The sequence below is a fragment of the Neopsephotus bourkii genome, unplaced genomic scaffold (assembly GCF_033783945.1).
Source record: "Neopsephotus bourkii isolate Nb327-2 ecotype Australia unplaced genomic scaffold, CSIRO-AGI_Nbou_v1 NB_936, whole genome shotgun sequence".
Taxonomy (NCBI): domain Eukaryota; kingdom Metazoa; phylum Chordata; class Aves; order Psittaciformes; family Psittacidae; genus Neopsephotus; species Neopsephotus bourkii.
Window position 1 is genome coordinate 2,606,793 of NW_026901430.1, and position 16,238 is coordinate 2,623,030.

Here is a 16,238-nt window from a genome sequence, read left to right on the forward strand (position 1 = left end):
AAGCACATTATCAGTTTGTTTGCAAACAGACCCATGTGCAAGCACGTGCGTATGGGAGCTTTCAAGTGACAAGCATACTGAGGAAATGCTTGTGGCCACAGTAGGTGAGACATGGCCCTGTCAGTCACCGCTCTGGATTTCGGCTGCCCGCTCACGCACCACACGAAGGCGGCAGCAGCATCGGTGCAGTCAGGAAGGATGTGAGGGGCCTCCCTCCCTGCACTGAGGCTTGTGCGTGCCTCCAAGCAGAACTAATGAGCACCTCTGGCATTAACAATGATTGAACATCACCAAAGCCTATGAAAATAACCACTCGAGGTAAATCAGGTGAGGCACTGCAGCAGCTGCCATGGAGCAGGGGTCATTCTTGGCACCTGAGGTGAGTGGCCTGGTGGGGCACGTACAGCAAGGCCAGTTTGTTTCCTCCAGTTTCAAACCCCTGGGGATTATAAGAATAAGAGGTTTAATCCCCACTTTGCAGAGGATTTTGGGGTCCTGTTTCACTATTCTTTGTCTCCCCTTGGGTTAACATCAGAGGAGACAAGGTGTTGACAATGGTGCCACAGTCCTGGCCTCCCTGCCTGACCCTGGGCAGCCATCAGCCCCGCAGCCATCGTGTCATGGGGAGCCGCATGGGGTGGGCAGTGAAATGACACCTCTTTGTGCAAGCTGTGATGCCATTAGGACGTTACAGCCTACAAAAAAGGAAAACAAAAAGGGGCAAAGGAAAAAAAAACCCACTAAAAAGCTGTGTTCGTTCTTCACTCTTCCCTCAGTGCTGTCTTACCTTGTGCAGAGGCTTCAGAGGTGTGAACACATCCTGTTTACATCTGCCACTCAGACAGAGATGCTGAGGGGAGCACAGGGCTGAAGGAGCAGTAAGAGGCAACACTGTGCATGGGGAGAGTCACCTGCAGTGGGAGACGGCCACAGCATGGATGCACTGCCCATCTACCATGGCGGCATCACCCGTGAGTCTGGGGAGAAGCTGCTGCTGGCAGCAGGCACTGATGGCAGCTACCTGCTGCGGGACAGCGAGAGCATCCCGGGAGCCTACTGCCTCTGTGTGCTGTGAGTGCTGGGGTGCTGCTTGGGAGTGCGGGGCAGCCGAGGGTAATGGGGCTGGGAGCAGGGTGCCGGGGTAGGCTGGTCAGGGGATAGCTGATTTCCAACCTTTGCATCCACAGAATGGGGTGTTTCCATGTAATGGTGACAAAATACATTGTAATATTACCATCTGCAGACATGTGAGGCTCTTGGCTCCTTCACCTTGACTTAAGGTGAAAGGATGCATAAGGGGTTTGGAGTCCTCTGTAGAGCAAAGAGGAGCAGGTTTTGCCATGCAGAGCCTATGTCTCCTATTGGCATAAAAAAAGAAAAAAGGCCTGGAACACACAGAAAAGGCAAGTGAGGGGTTATGGAGAAGAGCTAGGCAACTTCACTCGGGTTGGTGTGTGCTGCCTCTTTGTGCTGGATAATCCTCTTGCTTTCTGCCCTCATCTTCTGCTTCTTTAATGTGCCCACGGGAGTGCTTAACCACATCCCCAGCATCTCCTGCCATTGGGAAGGGTAGCATGGACTGCTGCCATCCAGAATGTGCCTTTTGGGATGCTGTCAGTCAGGCTGTGTGTCCCAGGAGCTGTCAGGCTTGAAGTAAGCTGCTGCAAAATACATGAAATACTGATGGGTAACAAACTAAGTGGAAATGTTTCATCAAATATGGTCAAAGGCGAAAGATCTGATGGGATGGTCTGTCAGAGGGTAGAGAGGATTCCCTGAGAGAGCTGAGGGATTTTATAGTCATAGGACCTTATTTTAATGAGACAATTTAATTGCTATACTTCTGGCAATAGCAGAAGTCTAGTAAGTCCTGAGAGATAACGCTGTCCAATGAAGTACCATTGCCTCGAAAGAACAAAGATGTGTCTACCACAGCTAAAGAGACACTTCAGTAGGAGAAGGAATACAAGAGAAAACCATTTTAGAACCAGCATGAAATTAGCTAACAGAGTGCACTCAGGTACCTGACAAAACCCCAGAAAACTCCTGAGTCAGATTTTCTCCAAATGTCTTGAATATGTTTCCAACAGTATGTAATTAAGCCCTGGGTGATCATTATTATTCATCTATTATAGACCAGTAAAGGGAGGCATGCAAGAAGGTTACAGGCAACCCAGCAATATCCAACATTCTTTTTAGGGAAGATCTCTGTGGCAGAAGATGTATTTTTTTCTTCATGAACTCAGGATAACCAAGGTAGGCACTGCTGCTAACAAATACCTTAACAGCTAGTTGAAAAATGGGAAATAAGAAGCAGCTTGAGCATTTTGAAGATGGACTAGACACAGCAAGAGGTAGGGAGTGCTATGATTCCTATGATGGGAATAGGCAATAAAAGCAGAATCTCTTTTAAATAACAATCAGAGGAAATGGCAATATATCTCCTTAACACTCAGAAGTCTTTCAGTGCAGGTGAAACACTAAGGCATTAGAGACGGGGTCAGGCAGAATGTTACAAAGCTGAATAAAATAGAGAATCCTAAAATCACTCCATCATTAGTCTAAATCAGGGTGTAGATATCTAATGAGGTCTTTCATCTGCACACAATCAGTTGGGACTTTTTGCTGTATTAGTGGTAATTTAGGTCTTTTGGAAGAAATTTTAAGATTGAAATATATAAAATGAAAAAAAAGAACAGAAAGGAGTACTAACTATGAAGCTCTTCAGTCTTTGGAAGAAAAGGCACTGCAGTGAGAAACATAACCCTACCTAATTGTTTCTGGAAATTACGGGCCATTCATGTCTTCATGTTATGTTGTGTTCAGACATATATATGATAAGCAAAGGGGTAAAAGCAAAAAATTTTACTGGTGAATGTTATGCAGACTTCTTATAGAACATGTATCCTCAATAAAGCTTTTATAAGGGAAAGTTTCAATAGCATCTTGGATAAATCCAGACAAAAAATTAAGTGAAAAATGCTATGATGAGTATGATCTGATATAGACAGAAAGGTGGCTGAAAAATGCTAGAGCTAACCCTTGGTTCTAATGCTTCTTAATATTTCAATTCAGAGCATTATGTAAGAAATAGAAGATACGGTAAAAAAGCATATCACACAATAACTGTGGAGACAGTTATCGTAAAGATACCAGGAAATCGTCTCACATTGAAGATAGCAATGACAATTGAAAGAAATGTAGGCTATAAACTAAAGAAGTGCTTTGGCAAGCAAAAATTTGCCAAAGCAGAGGACTCTAGTGGGAGCAAGCAGGGAAGGCACAACAGATGTAGATAAGTATTCAACAGAGGATGCTAAGCCTAGCTTTAGCAAAATAAAGCAATGGATCCAACCATCCAAATTCCATTCTGGACATCATGCACAGAGATGAAACAGGTGGCAACCGTGTATGTGCATGAGAGCTTTGGTGAAAACTGACAAACATGCTGTTGCTGTATTCACTGCTAAAGAAAAAAGGAAAGAAGAAAAGTAAAAGAGAAAGTATTTCTCTGCTGTTTTATATTTCCATCTAAGTAAATAATAGAGATTATTAGGAATAAAAAAGTTATTCAGAAATTTAAATTTCGGTTCAGAATCCATGCTGCAGATCACTCTAGTAATACCCAGATATATCAAGATCAGGTAAAAGATGTATATACTGGAGTCAAAGCTGTTCAGTCATTAGATATATTGCAGTATGTATCAAGGCTAAACAAAATATTTTACATCTTTCTAATGACAATTTCTTCTTAAGGATCTTTTTTTCCACAATGGGGGAAAAAGGGAGTTGTCAAAATCAAAAGGCACATTTCTGATGAAGAGAAACATCTATATAAAAAAAAAATCATTTAACAAATATTTGGGTGTCAATACTGTCATCAGCTTGAAATCACATAGGTGGCCACTCTGCACTTCCAGCTCCAGGTACAGTAACTGGAAAATCCTATGACTGCCACTGCATTGCTTAGGTTCAAACAACACCTTTGTTTTCCGAACAAACAACTGCATAAATCTTTAATGCGACCACCTCCATAACACCCTCCCCCCCGGGCACCCCTACAAATCCCCAACATATTTTGGAAGTCTTTGAGCCTCCTAAGGCACATAAGAAGGGCACCAGTGTTCATGATTAGGCTCATTCACCTTTTGCTTTTCCAATTAAAAGCAGAGCCCTGACCTTTAAAAAGGAGACGAGCCAAAGACTTCATGAATCCCTTGTGACTGATTTTACAGGGCAAGCATAAAAGAGACAGGTAGTAACATAAAACTTGACCTACAGAGATGGGTAACTGCGGCAGGCAGGACCCTGTTCTTGGAGCATTTGGTTAGAAAACTGCTTCTCTCTTTGTTTCTCCTGAAGTGTTGCTTTATCTTCTTTGAATGTCACAGTGCTGTCCGAAGTCAGTGTTCACATGGCATGTCTGCAAGCCTTCAAAGAATGGCTTTTTTTTTGGTGTGGCTGTGGCAACGCACTAAGAACCCACTTTTATAAATATAGAAGACCACAATTAAACCCTGCATAGAAGAATGGAAAGGTTTTGGTTTGCAACCAAACACCAGCTTGTCCCTTGGGGCTCTTACAGAGGTGGTGCCTGCAGTTTTTGCTGAAGTTTTTTAATACCAAATTCTCCCAAGATCTTCATTGTATGAAGATTATTAAATTGATAATATGTACTTTAAGGATGTTGTTCATCACATTTTGAGTCTGTCAACAGAGGAGCATAATATTTTTCTGGAAATTCTTTAGTGCTGCATTGAAAAGCAAGAAGAGTTTTGCTGTTCCTGACAACTGGGCAAGAAGAAAATGCATATGCTTTAAAAAATATACATATATTCCCTGTAAACATGGTAGACAGTACATGCAGTACACCAGGGTTTTAGTATCAAAACCTGATTGTTCCAGGGAGCTTTCTTTACTGCTGTGGTTCCCTCTTGGCTCAACACCCCATTTGATGCTTTTAGCACTCTCAGAAACCCTCTGTGCACACTACTCCTAATGTCAATGGGGAACACAGGCCACAGTAATGGTAGGTAGTTTGAGAAACAGCCTCTTAATCTGTGCCTGGAAAATGCATAAATAAAATGCCTGAGAGTGCCAAAAGCACCACTTTCATTTACAGATATATGAGCACACATACAGAAACAAGCAGCTCATGCCTGAACTGGCAAAGATAAAGCACTTGTAATTTGGGTCTTAAAATTAATATGCTTGAAAATACTTGGTATGTTAGTAGTTGCTTCAGACCTTTAAGTAAGCTAAACATGACACACTTGTCAAACTGTGTGTTTTGATTGTTTGTTTGTAACCAGCCGTTCATGTACTGTGCTGCATTCAATTTGTGCAGAATAATCAAAAGCTGAAATGGAAACCTGTTTAGAGCTCTTGAAGCAGCAGCAATGGCAACAGGGATGGCTGCAGTCCTATCAGATTTTATGCGTGCTATTCTTTCTGTCACCGTAACCACAGTGCGCAAGTTCATGCGGTGTGCTGAACCCTTCTGATGCATCAGATGTATCAGCTGTATAGTCAAGGTGTGATACAGGATCATGAGCCAGCTTCAGCTTAGCATTTCTTTTGTTTCCTATGTAATATTTTTGATAGAAGTGGCAGAATAATTGCGTTTATTATAACACTGCACATAATCATCCTTTAAAATGTAATTTGGAACAAAAGCTTCTCTCTGAGGAGGAAGCCCTCAATTCACAGTTGCCATTGTAAATATCACACACTATTTTCAGCTTTGAAAAAAGTTTTCTACAGCACAGTGACATATTCTACTGAAGTGAGTATTTTAGCTCCCTGCTAATCAGTGAGCTTTGTCTTTGCTGAGAATAGCTTGGCTAATGGCCTTCGGATATTCCAATGGCTTTTCTTGGAAAGATCTTAGAAAGGCAGACAGCCTGAATGGTGGATAAGTGCTACACTAATGAATCTGTACATGACAGAATGGGCACAATCATTAGGTAGCAGAACCTATATTAACTCTACCCCCATTTTGTAGGCTTGAGTTTTGCGGATTTAGTTGAAGCAACGATTTCTGGCTCAGGGATTTTTATAGTTAGATTGTGCCTACCTGCTCTGAGAGAAACAGGAAACGTTTCATAGAAATACTGAAGAGTAACATTTCAGGGCTGTTGTTAGTGTATTGCAGTTCTCATGAGTTTTGCCTAAAGTGATGAAAGAGATTTCACCACATAACCCTATTTCATGAGTTTCATGAGATGCTATTTTGGAAGTAATTAATGAAGCTTAGTTACTAGCCCACCATAAAGTAATTTTCTTCTATTTAACATCTTAGATTTAAATGAATTCTCATTTTATTTCCAATTTTTGCACCAGACCAGTATAACCCCTGCTCAGAAAGGCTACTCTCTGGCTCTTTAGGTAAATCAGTGGCATTTCTACTGATGATTTGGAGTGTTCAAATAGTGACAATCTTCCACAGAAATCTGTGCGTAAATTCAGAGACATTTCACAAGCTTTGACTTGCACTTTCAAGTTTTTGTTAACTTAAGAAGAGAAAATCAGGATGATAGTGCATTTGTTTCATAATGCCACAGCATTACAGCAAGCTAATGTTAGTTACTGATTCAGTTTCACGGTAAATTTTTTGCCACAAGTGTTGGTAGGGAATCAGTGATAGAAGTATAAACTCCAGTGGGTTTGTACAGAGCACTGCTGCGAGTTAAGATACAGTAACTGTTGAGCTTTTAAGATGTTGTAAACACTGATTTAAAATATTTTATTCACTCTTGCTGACATAGAGCTTGTAGATTGCACATCACCTCCATGTGAATGCTGTTTCTTCAGCATGGCTTAGCTGATGGGTGGTAATTGCTAAGTTGCTGTACCTTGATTGTATGTCTGAGACCTAAATAAAGCAGGAATCAAGTTGCTTGTCAACCAGAAAATGTAAATTCTGGGACAGAGTGAGATGTAAGCTTAAATAGGATTTTCTCCTACATTAAGTAACAGGACTTTTTGACCTTTCCGTGATTAACAAACCAAGCAGAAAGATAACAATTAAAAAGGAAAAGAGGAAGAAAAAAAAGAAGTTGAAGTGAATGGTTGGATTGACTTTTGCATCATGTTGGAAGCTGTCACTTGTGTTGCATGGGGGAGGCCATGAAGTTCAGGGGTACCCTGGGCAGGGGAGACCTTGATGAACATACATGTGGGATGTGCAGGCTCTTGGGCACTGCTGTGGATTCATTCCCCTGACCTCATGAGTTCTGGTTCTGTGGTAGCCGTCTCCCACCTTTGTAGCCTTTTTGGTGCCCATGCCAGGGTTGACCACTGGGATGCTGCCTGAGGTTGGTTCTTCAGACCATTCAGGGGCTGATCTGCAACCTACATCAAACAACTCCGGATAAGACAGAAGTAGCTGCAACTTGACCTCTCATTATGGTATGTGCTGTGTGCTAGTGACCCCTACTCTGGAAGTACCCCAGGACCTCTCCTACTGGACTCATCTCCATAGTGTCAAGTGGTTTCTAAGCATTATCTCAGTTTGTGAGATGAAGAGTTTAACTCTGTTTCAGAGAAACTGTGACACAGGAAGCTCACATCTGCAGAATCTGTTGGGTTCCCAATGTGAGGGGAATAGATATGGGTTTTGAGACTACCCTGTGTCATTTTGTACAACCTGCAGACTTTGCTTGTATGGCTTTGCATTGCATGGCTTGTTTCCTAGTTTCATATGTTCTGTTTCCAAACCACCCATCTTCTATTCCTGGATTTTTCACCACTCCAGCATTTTGTGCTGCTCCCAGTTCAAGCCCCTTCATGCTTCAGCTTTGTATATCCCTCTTCTTACTCATGTAGTCTTTCTTTCTTCTAGGGTTCAATTTTCCTTGGCCAGCTTGCATAGGCACAGGTCCCCTTTTCTTTCCTTCCACACCCACTCCACCCAGTCTCAATCTTCCTTTCCAAGATGCCAAATACAAGTGAATGGAAAAAACATTGTTTTGTCTAACATACCCCCTTTTCTGGCACTTCTGCATTCTCCATCCCTAAATAAGGTTGAGGCAAACACCTAAGAAACAAAAATTCAGCCTGGAAGGCTGAAATGTGGCCAAGTCTTAGGAGACTGGGAGTGGGCAGAATATAATACTCGGGATCACTGTTTGTAGGCCACACCACTGTCTGGTTCTTAAGCAGTATTGTAAATTAAAATTCCAAAATAAGGTCAGGATGCAAATATACCAGGTAAGAAAAGCTGTGTAAAGACATCTGAAGAGAAAGCTATGTAAAGAGGAAGAAATTAATGCCATTTATTGCTGACATGGCTTTCTCCTGTCTCTCTAGACTTCCTCCCTTTATATTTGTTCCATTTTGGACCCAGGAATGAATACAAATTAGTTTAATAAAATTTCCCAACTGAGATACAAAACATTTGGAAATGATTTTAAAATACACCATGCAGCTGAAATGTCACGGTTAATTTTAATCTGCAGCATGCTGTTAATATCCTCTGGCTATTTCAATGGTGCAGAAGATTGTAATTACTCACCTGTTAAAGCAAATGGAGCTTTAACAAATCTGATCACAGCTGAAAAGGAGGAGTGAAGAAGACAGGTAGACAGATGCTGTCTCAGTATGTCATCTGTGAATGATGCCTTTGTAGCTCGTTGAGAGGAATTGGGCAGCTATAAAGAAAAAAGCCTATATTATGAAGTGGACTGTTTCCTGTAATGGCAGCTTTTTCTAGATTCCCCTTTGACAAAGTTTTCCCAGCATTGCAACAGAGACAGTGCTAGTGCAGTTCTCATCTAGTGTAATGCATCCTTTGTTACAGAGATGAAAAAGTGGGATGACATAAAAATATAATCAGTGGTGAGCAAAGTGTAAGTAAGTGCTATCCAGTATTTTCCTTACAACGTTGGCTGTTTTCTGCTTCCTCTCATCACCATTTTGGTGTTTTTTGCCTTTGATAAAAAATTCATAGGGCCTCATTCATCAAGCTGTTAATTTACTATTGCTTGTCCCTTGAGTTTCACTGGCATCAAAGAGGAGCTCTTTGAGCAGTGAGTGAGGCTCGTGGCTGTCCTTGGCCTGATGAGGGGATGTGGGAGCCCTTCACTGGGTCTTTGCCTGGGTGACAAGAGGTGGTCCTTCTACAAGTTATGCTGGCATGTCAGTGTCACCGTAAAAGTGCTGTCTGAAATCTTTCTCTCAGTGACGTGTCCATCTCCTGTTGATTTTGTCCATCAGAGTCACTAAGAGATAAACTTGTCCTGCATCTCAACAGGTAATGGCTTCAAAGCATAAGCTGTGTGAGAGGCCCTAAAGGACTAACAGCACGTCCAGGCCACAGAGGGTTTGTGTTTTGGCTTTCGCTATGTGGCCACACCACATGTAGGAACATTATGTTACACTAGGAGCCTGTTTTCTGCCCTGAACTGAGTAAAATGTAGAAACCTGAGCTGTCCCCTCATGCTGTCTGGGGAATTTCTCATCTCCTGATACCTGAAGTCCAGTAAATGCATTTTTCCACCTGCTTTTGTCTGGTGATAAGTTTTGCTGTTTGGAAGGAAATGTTCTGTATAATTTCAATTTTAATTGTTGTACTTAAGTTTTGTTTTAAGAAAACCACCTTGATCTTCCTTCAGTCCACACTGTTCTCATGCTGAGTAGTTTAAATCATAAAATCATGTAAACCTTTCTCACGGGAGAACGTAGCTCATCAAAATCCTGTCACTCGCACTTGGAAGGTAAAAAGTACTTTGAAGTGGTAATGAAGTAAGTTCCTGCTGCTTAACAGAAAGTTTTGATAAGATCACGTTCACTGGGTGAGTACTTATCAGAAGAGCTGTAATTCGTTTAGTGGAAACAAGGATCCCAGTGGAAAGTATTTAGATTGGAAGATCTAGCTGTTCAGCTTCTTAGCAAAATGCATCCTCCTCCCTTCTGCATGTCTTAAAGAAGCAGGTCGGGTGGTCCTGGGCCATCTCCCATCTACATAGTGACTGTGTTTACTGAGGCCTTCAGAGCCAACAACTGAAGATAATGTGTGATTTTCAACATGAGCACAGTGAACCCCTTCAGGCTTTTCAGTCTTTCCTCCTTTGGAACAAAAATGTGCATTTGCCAGGGGAGTGGCAAGCTCTCACTTGTTCTCTCCCTTGGCTATGCTAGTAATGTCATACTCCTCCCATTCTCCACACTATATCCATGGTTTTTGTTCCTTTTTCTGTATCTCCTGGGTTTTTAATGAGATCTATCCTTTCTGCTTTCTCTGGGCTTGGTTGAAATATTTTACAGTGGGATTTTAAATAGAATGCAAGGTAGGTGCCCGTATTATACCCCACCTTGCTTTGGCCCTCAAGATTACTCTATCTGACCTCTATTTTTCAATTTGTCCAGCTTAGTAAACTCTACTGGCAAAGTGCTGAAAGCCATCAGGCATTTCAGAGTCAGGGCAGCACCCCAGTCCCTCAACCACTTCAAGTCATGCAATCTTTTAAGTAGACAAAATGATGAAAGAAACGACAGATGGTAGCAGCTTTCGAGATAACTGAGCCATTTGTGGAAAAATTAGATTTTAAAGAGATTGAAGCAGTTGGAATGCTTTGGGACAATCAAGAACAAACATGGGTAAAATGCACAGTGTATTATTAAAAACAGGAGGAAAGAGAGTGAATTTTAGATTTTTACAGAGTGATTCTGGTGGGTTTGAGGCTTGAAAAAAATCCACTGTGGGGATGGTCAAGTACTCACCTCAAAGGGAGGGGACACTATGGGCTGTAAAATGTTTCTTTCAGTAACCATATATTGGCTGGCATGGCTATTGCTGAGGGAAGAATTGGAGTAGCAGCATCTGTTTTCCTCCATAGGTTTCCATGCAGTGCACATGGCTGGCCACTTTTCATGTCCATCTGGTGCCAGGTGGAAAGTTGTGTCTCTGGGGACAAAGCTCCCTTGGTTAACATGAAGAGGTGGATGAAGTTGTGGGATTAGGGGTCTGCATCAGGTTTATTTCCATACATGAGGAGGAGGGCAGTGTCTCAGGGAGTTCAACTCTGCAGTAGCTCTGACAGGAGGGAATGACTCTGTGTCTTCTCCCTCTGCATTTAATCACAGTGGGAGTCAAGTGTCAGGGAAGAGCTCACAAATCACACCAGGCAGTTTTGTTGTGGGGTCGTAGCAGTATGACAACTGTTAACAACTTCCTGCTTGGGTAAATTATATCAGACATTGCTTCGCAAAGGTTGCTGTAATGAGTTTTCAACAAGAATTTATCCCGGAACCATGACACTGAGCGTAAGTAATTGCAATCATACGCTACCTGTGTCATTGACGGTTTCTGCTATTCTGTAGTAACTACTATAGTACTGTGTGTAATTGGAAAGAAATACAGTATTTTTCTGCTTTCTTAAGAACAAGAATTGTTACTGAAATAGAGAATGGTCCCTAAAATCCTGCTGTGTATTTATGTAAATCTATGTAATATGAAATACAAACTTTCTTACCTGATACCATCTAAACTAATGTTGTACTCATGAAACTAGTATTGATTGTCTGCTTTTGAGGTATATTTTTGGATATCAGTATAATAATCTACCATGTAAATCATTCACTGTGTTGGGTTCATAAGAGAAGCAAGACTGAATCTGGACACAGGTATGTCTTGGGTTATTCTTGAAAGACTCAGATTTAGAAAGAAGGAACATTTCATACTCCTGTAAGTCTCTTTTTGCCAGTTTTTGAGGATTAGAAATATACGGGCAAGGCAAAGAGTAATTTTCCTCGCTTGTGTGGGTCTAGCTTTCCAAATAAATTACACTCATGCTATTGCTTCTGGGAACACCTGCATTGAAATGAATCACAATACAGTAATACTATCTTTCAATGATCCACCTTCTCTTTTTTCCAAGGAAAGTTTGTCTGGTGTGTGTCAGCAAAAGGAGGTCAGTGAAAAATAAAATAAAATGCTGAGGTAGGAATGAAAGCAGCATCACTTAACTTGGACTAACTGGATATTGCTAAACTAGATCTGGGTCAGACCAATTCCTCTCATCCTAAAAGAGCCCAGCAGCTTCTGACCCATGTCTCAGTTTTTTAATTCTACATAGAGCCTTTATGGGTGAATTTATTTTTAAGGAACAGTTAGCAGATGAACTGGCTCCCATATAACAGAGTGTGCCTCTTGTGAACCCTGACAGTCGAAATGAATAATAAATACCTGTTGATTTTTGTTCCTTCCACAGGCATCAAGGTTATGTTTATACCTACAGACTGTCCAAGACAGAAACTGGGTCCTGGTGTGCTGAGGTGTGTGCTTCTCCTTTCTCTTCTGAAAATTTCTACTTCCTCTTTGATGTTTGTATTGATTAAATGAAATATGTTAAAATTATTCATGTTTCTGCATAGTCTGATCTTCATCGAAGGTAATCGATTTTGAGTGTGCCCATCAGTAAAATGTCTTGGTGCCATGTCTGACAGTCTTGAACTCGTAAATTAATTCCCTGTTACATTTCAGCTGTTGCATAATGCAATAGTGCATTATTTTGCATCATTTTAAGTGACAAAAATATTGTGTTTTTATAATTTGACAAGTACAGCCTTGTTCCTACAGACCCACACATCATCAATATCAGAATATTTGAGGAAATTATTTTAAATCTATGGTGTTTTAAAGTTAATTTATCTCCAAATTAATTCATCATTGGTGCAAAACATATATAGGGTAACTGAAACTTGCTACAAAATGCATTTTTTCACCCATCTGATAAGAAACTGGTAATTCAAGTGTAGAATTAACACTATTTGCAATACAGACAACTGTTTGTGTTGATAGAATTGGGATGCTAACCAGTGTTTCTTTTATGAAGGTCTTGTTCTTTCAATGTACTCTGTGTATTAATTCATACTTAACTTGCACATTAATGAACACTGATTGCAAACATTAAATAACTTCTAGACAGGCCTAATTCCTTGGCCATTATTACAATAGGAGTGGTCTGGAATACAAAACTAATTCCTGGGGTTACTCAGAAGCAGACTGGGCAGTAAAAGTGACTCACATTACTGAGGAGCAAATAATTATCTGCGTCACCCTTGGGAGTGGTACCCAGGAAGAATTTGCTCATTCATTCCTGTAAGGCAGGAATGGGAGGACGCTGTGGATTTGTACTGTCCAAGTGGGAGGTTTCTTGGAACAGGCTGGGGGTGGTAGTGCACCCAATGTGCCAGGGTGAGCACTGGTGTCTCAGGAAGAAGGATACTGGGATCCCCAAGGACCTGTGGAGGATATCTCCCTGAGCAAGGATGACTCCAGGTAATGTCAGGATCTGCAGTCTGGTGTTATATAGGCCTGCTACAACTCCTCCCCCATGACCTCCACTGGTTTCCTATGTGTGGGTCTTGGGTTTTCCCTCACTGTATTTTAGGCAAACTTTGTGTTTTACAATGTAGGTGTCCTGAAAGACCAGGACTCCCAGTACATCTTTCAGCACATCCTCTGCAAGGATAGCTATAGATCTGTCGTACCAACCCTTCCATTAAGCAAACAGGAACCTTTAAGTAAATGTTGCTAAGAACATGCTGGCCTCAGCTGTTAGAAACAGCAGCCTAAATCCAGCTTATCCCCACTAAATGTGCCTCCAAAGACAATCCAGCCTCCAGCTGCAGCTGATGTTTTCCTGTCTCTGCTTCCTTCCCTGGGTGTGGTTGGTCTCTGACGAGCTCAGGTCACACCCATCTTTCAGGGAGGAGGCAGGGAAATTAAAACAGCACTGGTAAAATCCCAGCCAGTGTGAAGCTTCCAGCTGGTGCCAGGGAGGCAGGATTTAGCCTGCTACAGTGATGAGAGTGAGCAGGGTCCCTTGGCTGGGACTACGCCAGCAGGACGTATACTTGTCCTCCCATGACTTTGGTAGGGAGGAGAGCGCCCTGAAGGATTTAACATAAACATTGGACCTTTTATTAAAAGCAGGCACAGTTTCATTTCACAGTGTTTGAAAAGATGATAATGTAGAAAGATAGAAAAACTCCCACTTCCAATAAATAGGTAACATTTTGCTGCTGCCTTTGTAAAGGGGTAGACAGAATACTCAATGAACACATAGAGCAGAACTAAATGTTCAGAGAGTCTTGCAAAAAGACTGTGTCTATGCCTGAATTGAGTGGTATGAAGACTCCTACTACCCAGTAAGTGCCAGGTAGCTCTCTAGATTGTCTTATTTATTTCCAGGCTGAAGTATCTTACTGAAAAACCCAAGGCTGAAAGTTAAATCACTGGCTGCAATAAGTCAGGGTCAGAAACAGCAAAAGAGCATTGGGAATTTGCCTAATAAGCACTGCAGGGTCTGGGTTTCTGTTGCAGTGATTAAGCAGTTTGTCCCTTTTCCAACCTTATATGACCACACAGCTGGAAACTGTTCTTAGTGCAGGGAGGGGAAGAAGGAGAGCAGTACAGCTCATTGACTCAGTTTAAGTTGGCACATCAGGAGGTCTAAGTGAAGGGCTGACTCCTTCCCTGTGGGGTGTGTGTGCTTCTCGGGGGGCAAAGCTTCCATGCCTGGCATAGAGCTCAGCATCCAGCATCTCCTCTCACCTCTCACCCTTTGACTTCACAGACAGCACCTGGCGTCCACCGGAGGCACTTTCGGAAAGTGCATAACCTCATTTCGGCCTTCCAGAAACCTGACCAAGGCATCATAACGCCTCTGCAGCACCCCGTCATCAACCACGCGAAAGCCAAATACCCTCCTGGTACTCATGGGGCAAAGGGAGCATTGGCTGTGGCTGAGCAGAGCCCTACATGGCGGTAGGGATGGAGCTCTTAGATTTTGCATCTTTGACCTGAGCTAGCCAGCATTGACAGAAATACGTCACAACTTTGCTACCACATGATTGAAGTGCTGGCACCCAGGTGCTCATTAGGGATAGGGCCTGTCAATGTGATGAGAAAATGGGTTTTGAATATGTATTCCTGAGTGCTATACTGGTTTTAGATACCTTCCCTCCCCACAATCCTCCCTCTTGTAGGTACAAACCTTCTGATTTTTGTGCAGTGTTCATCCTTTCATATTTTTGTGGTTATTTTTCTTAGGGATAAATGAAGGCCATGACTTCCACCCACAGCCATTATGAAGATGTTTCCCCAAGTGTGACATAACCGTATCTTCCAGTATCTCCTCTCATCCATGCTCTAGAACAGAATGATTCATTGACAGATAAAACAACTCCATGAGTTTTCTTGTAACATTTGCAGAAATGTGTATTTCGTAGAATTTTTAACTCAAAATTCAGAAGCTTTAGGTTTCCGAATGTTTTGACTTTAGGGGATTTTCTTTTATTCCCTCCCCCCCCCCCCCCGTCAGAAGATAAAAAATATCAACTACTAAATAGTGTAATGTCTTCTTTTATCTTTGTGCTCTCAAGTACAAAATATTTTGCACTTCAGTATTAGTTCCTGGTTAATAATTAGTTACTAATTTTACCTTACTTCGCTTTGGACTCTGCTTTGCTTTGTTCTGCTCATTTATGCAGAGCTGAACAAGTCAAGCCCCCTTCTTTCTTTAGCCTTAGCAAAATTGCTTACATTAAAGCCTTGGGTGGGCTGTGTGTCTGTCAGTTCCTACAGGTATTTCCCCATGAAGAGCCCTGCTGATTTCCCATCACATCAGGGGCTCTGCTCTGTAATGCATCAGAACTGGCTACTACTGCATGGATGTACAAAGTCTGTAGTCTGCACAAGCAATCAACAGCTTAAGCACTGAGTAGCTGAGACCAACTAGTGATGTAGTGAGCATTGTTTTTGCTTTTAGATGTTCTCTGTAGTTGAAACAAACCAACCCTGCATACAATTTAACAAAATAAATTATGTTTTGTGCCAGTTTCTCTGCTTTTCCTTACCTATCCCTGTATCTTTCCACCTGCTGCTGGAGGAGAGGTTTGGATCTACAGGGCTTGCCAGCTGTGCAAGTTTAGTAAGTGGCTACCAGGGAATTTGGAGTATGTGCCTCTTACTCTCGGGTTTAACAAGCATTATGGTACCATGCTGTTTGAACTGGCAGACACTAGGGAATGCTTTTGAACAGAATGGATGTCCCACAGCCCTCTTGTTTCAGGAAACAGTGCTGTGTCTGCACTGTGCTGAAAGGGTGGTAGGCATGGCTCGGCGGCACAGTGGGAGGCACTGGAGTTGATGGGGCTGGTGGTGGTTCCTCAGGCACCAACTGCCTCTCTCCAATAGTATTTTTATCTCCGTATAAGATACTTCCATGGGG

The 16,238-nt window shown here is 42.0% G+C and overlaps 1 protein-coding gene across 3 annotated transcripts; it reads left to right on the forward strand.

The window, feature by feature from the left end:
* Window positions 1-331: 331 nt before the first annotated feature.
* SH2D1A (SH2 domain containing 1A) lies at window positions 332-15,318 on the forward strand. Of its 3 annotated transcripts, none has more exons than XM_061358098.1 (4): window positions 332-379; window positions 777-1,071; window positions 12,213-12,276; window positions 14,583-15,052. In XM_061358098.1, exons 2-4 carry the CDS (start codon window positions 935-937, stop codon window positions 14,775-14,777), a joined length of 396 nt encoding a protein of 131 aa, XP_061214082.1. In that variant the 5' UTR covers window positions 332-379; window positions 777-934; the 3' UTR covers window positions 14,778-15,052. The 3 variants fall into 3 exon arrangements, with proteins under 3 accessions (XP_061214082.1, XP_061214081.1, XP_061214083.1); XM_061358099.1 differs by lacking the exon at window positions 332-379 and adding an exon at window positions 15,059-15,318 and having other exon boundaries at window positions 713-1,071; window positions 14,583-14,718; XM_061358097.1 differs by lacking the exon at window positions 332-379 and having other exon boundaries at window positions 687-1,071.
* The last annotated feature ends 920 nt before the right edge of the window (window positions 15,319-16,238 follow it).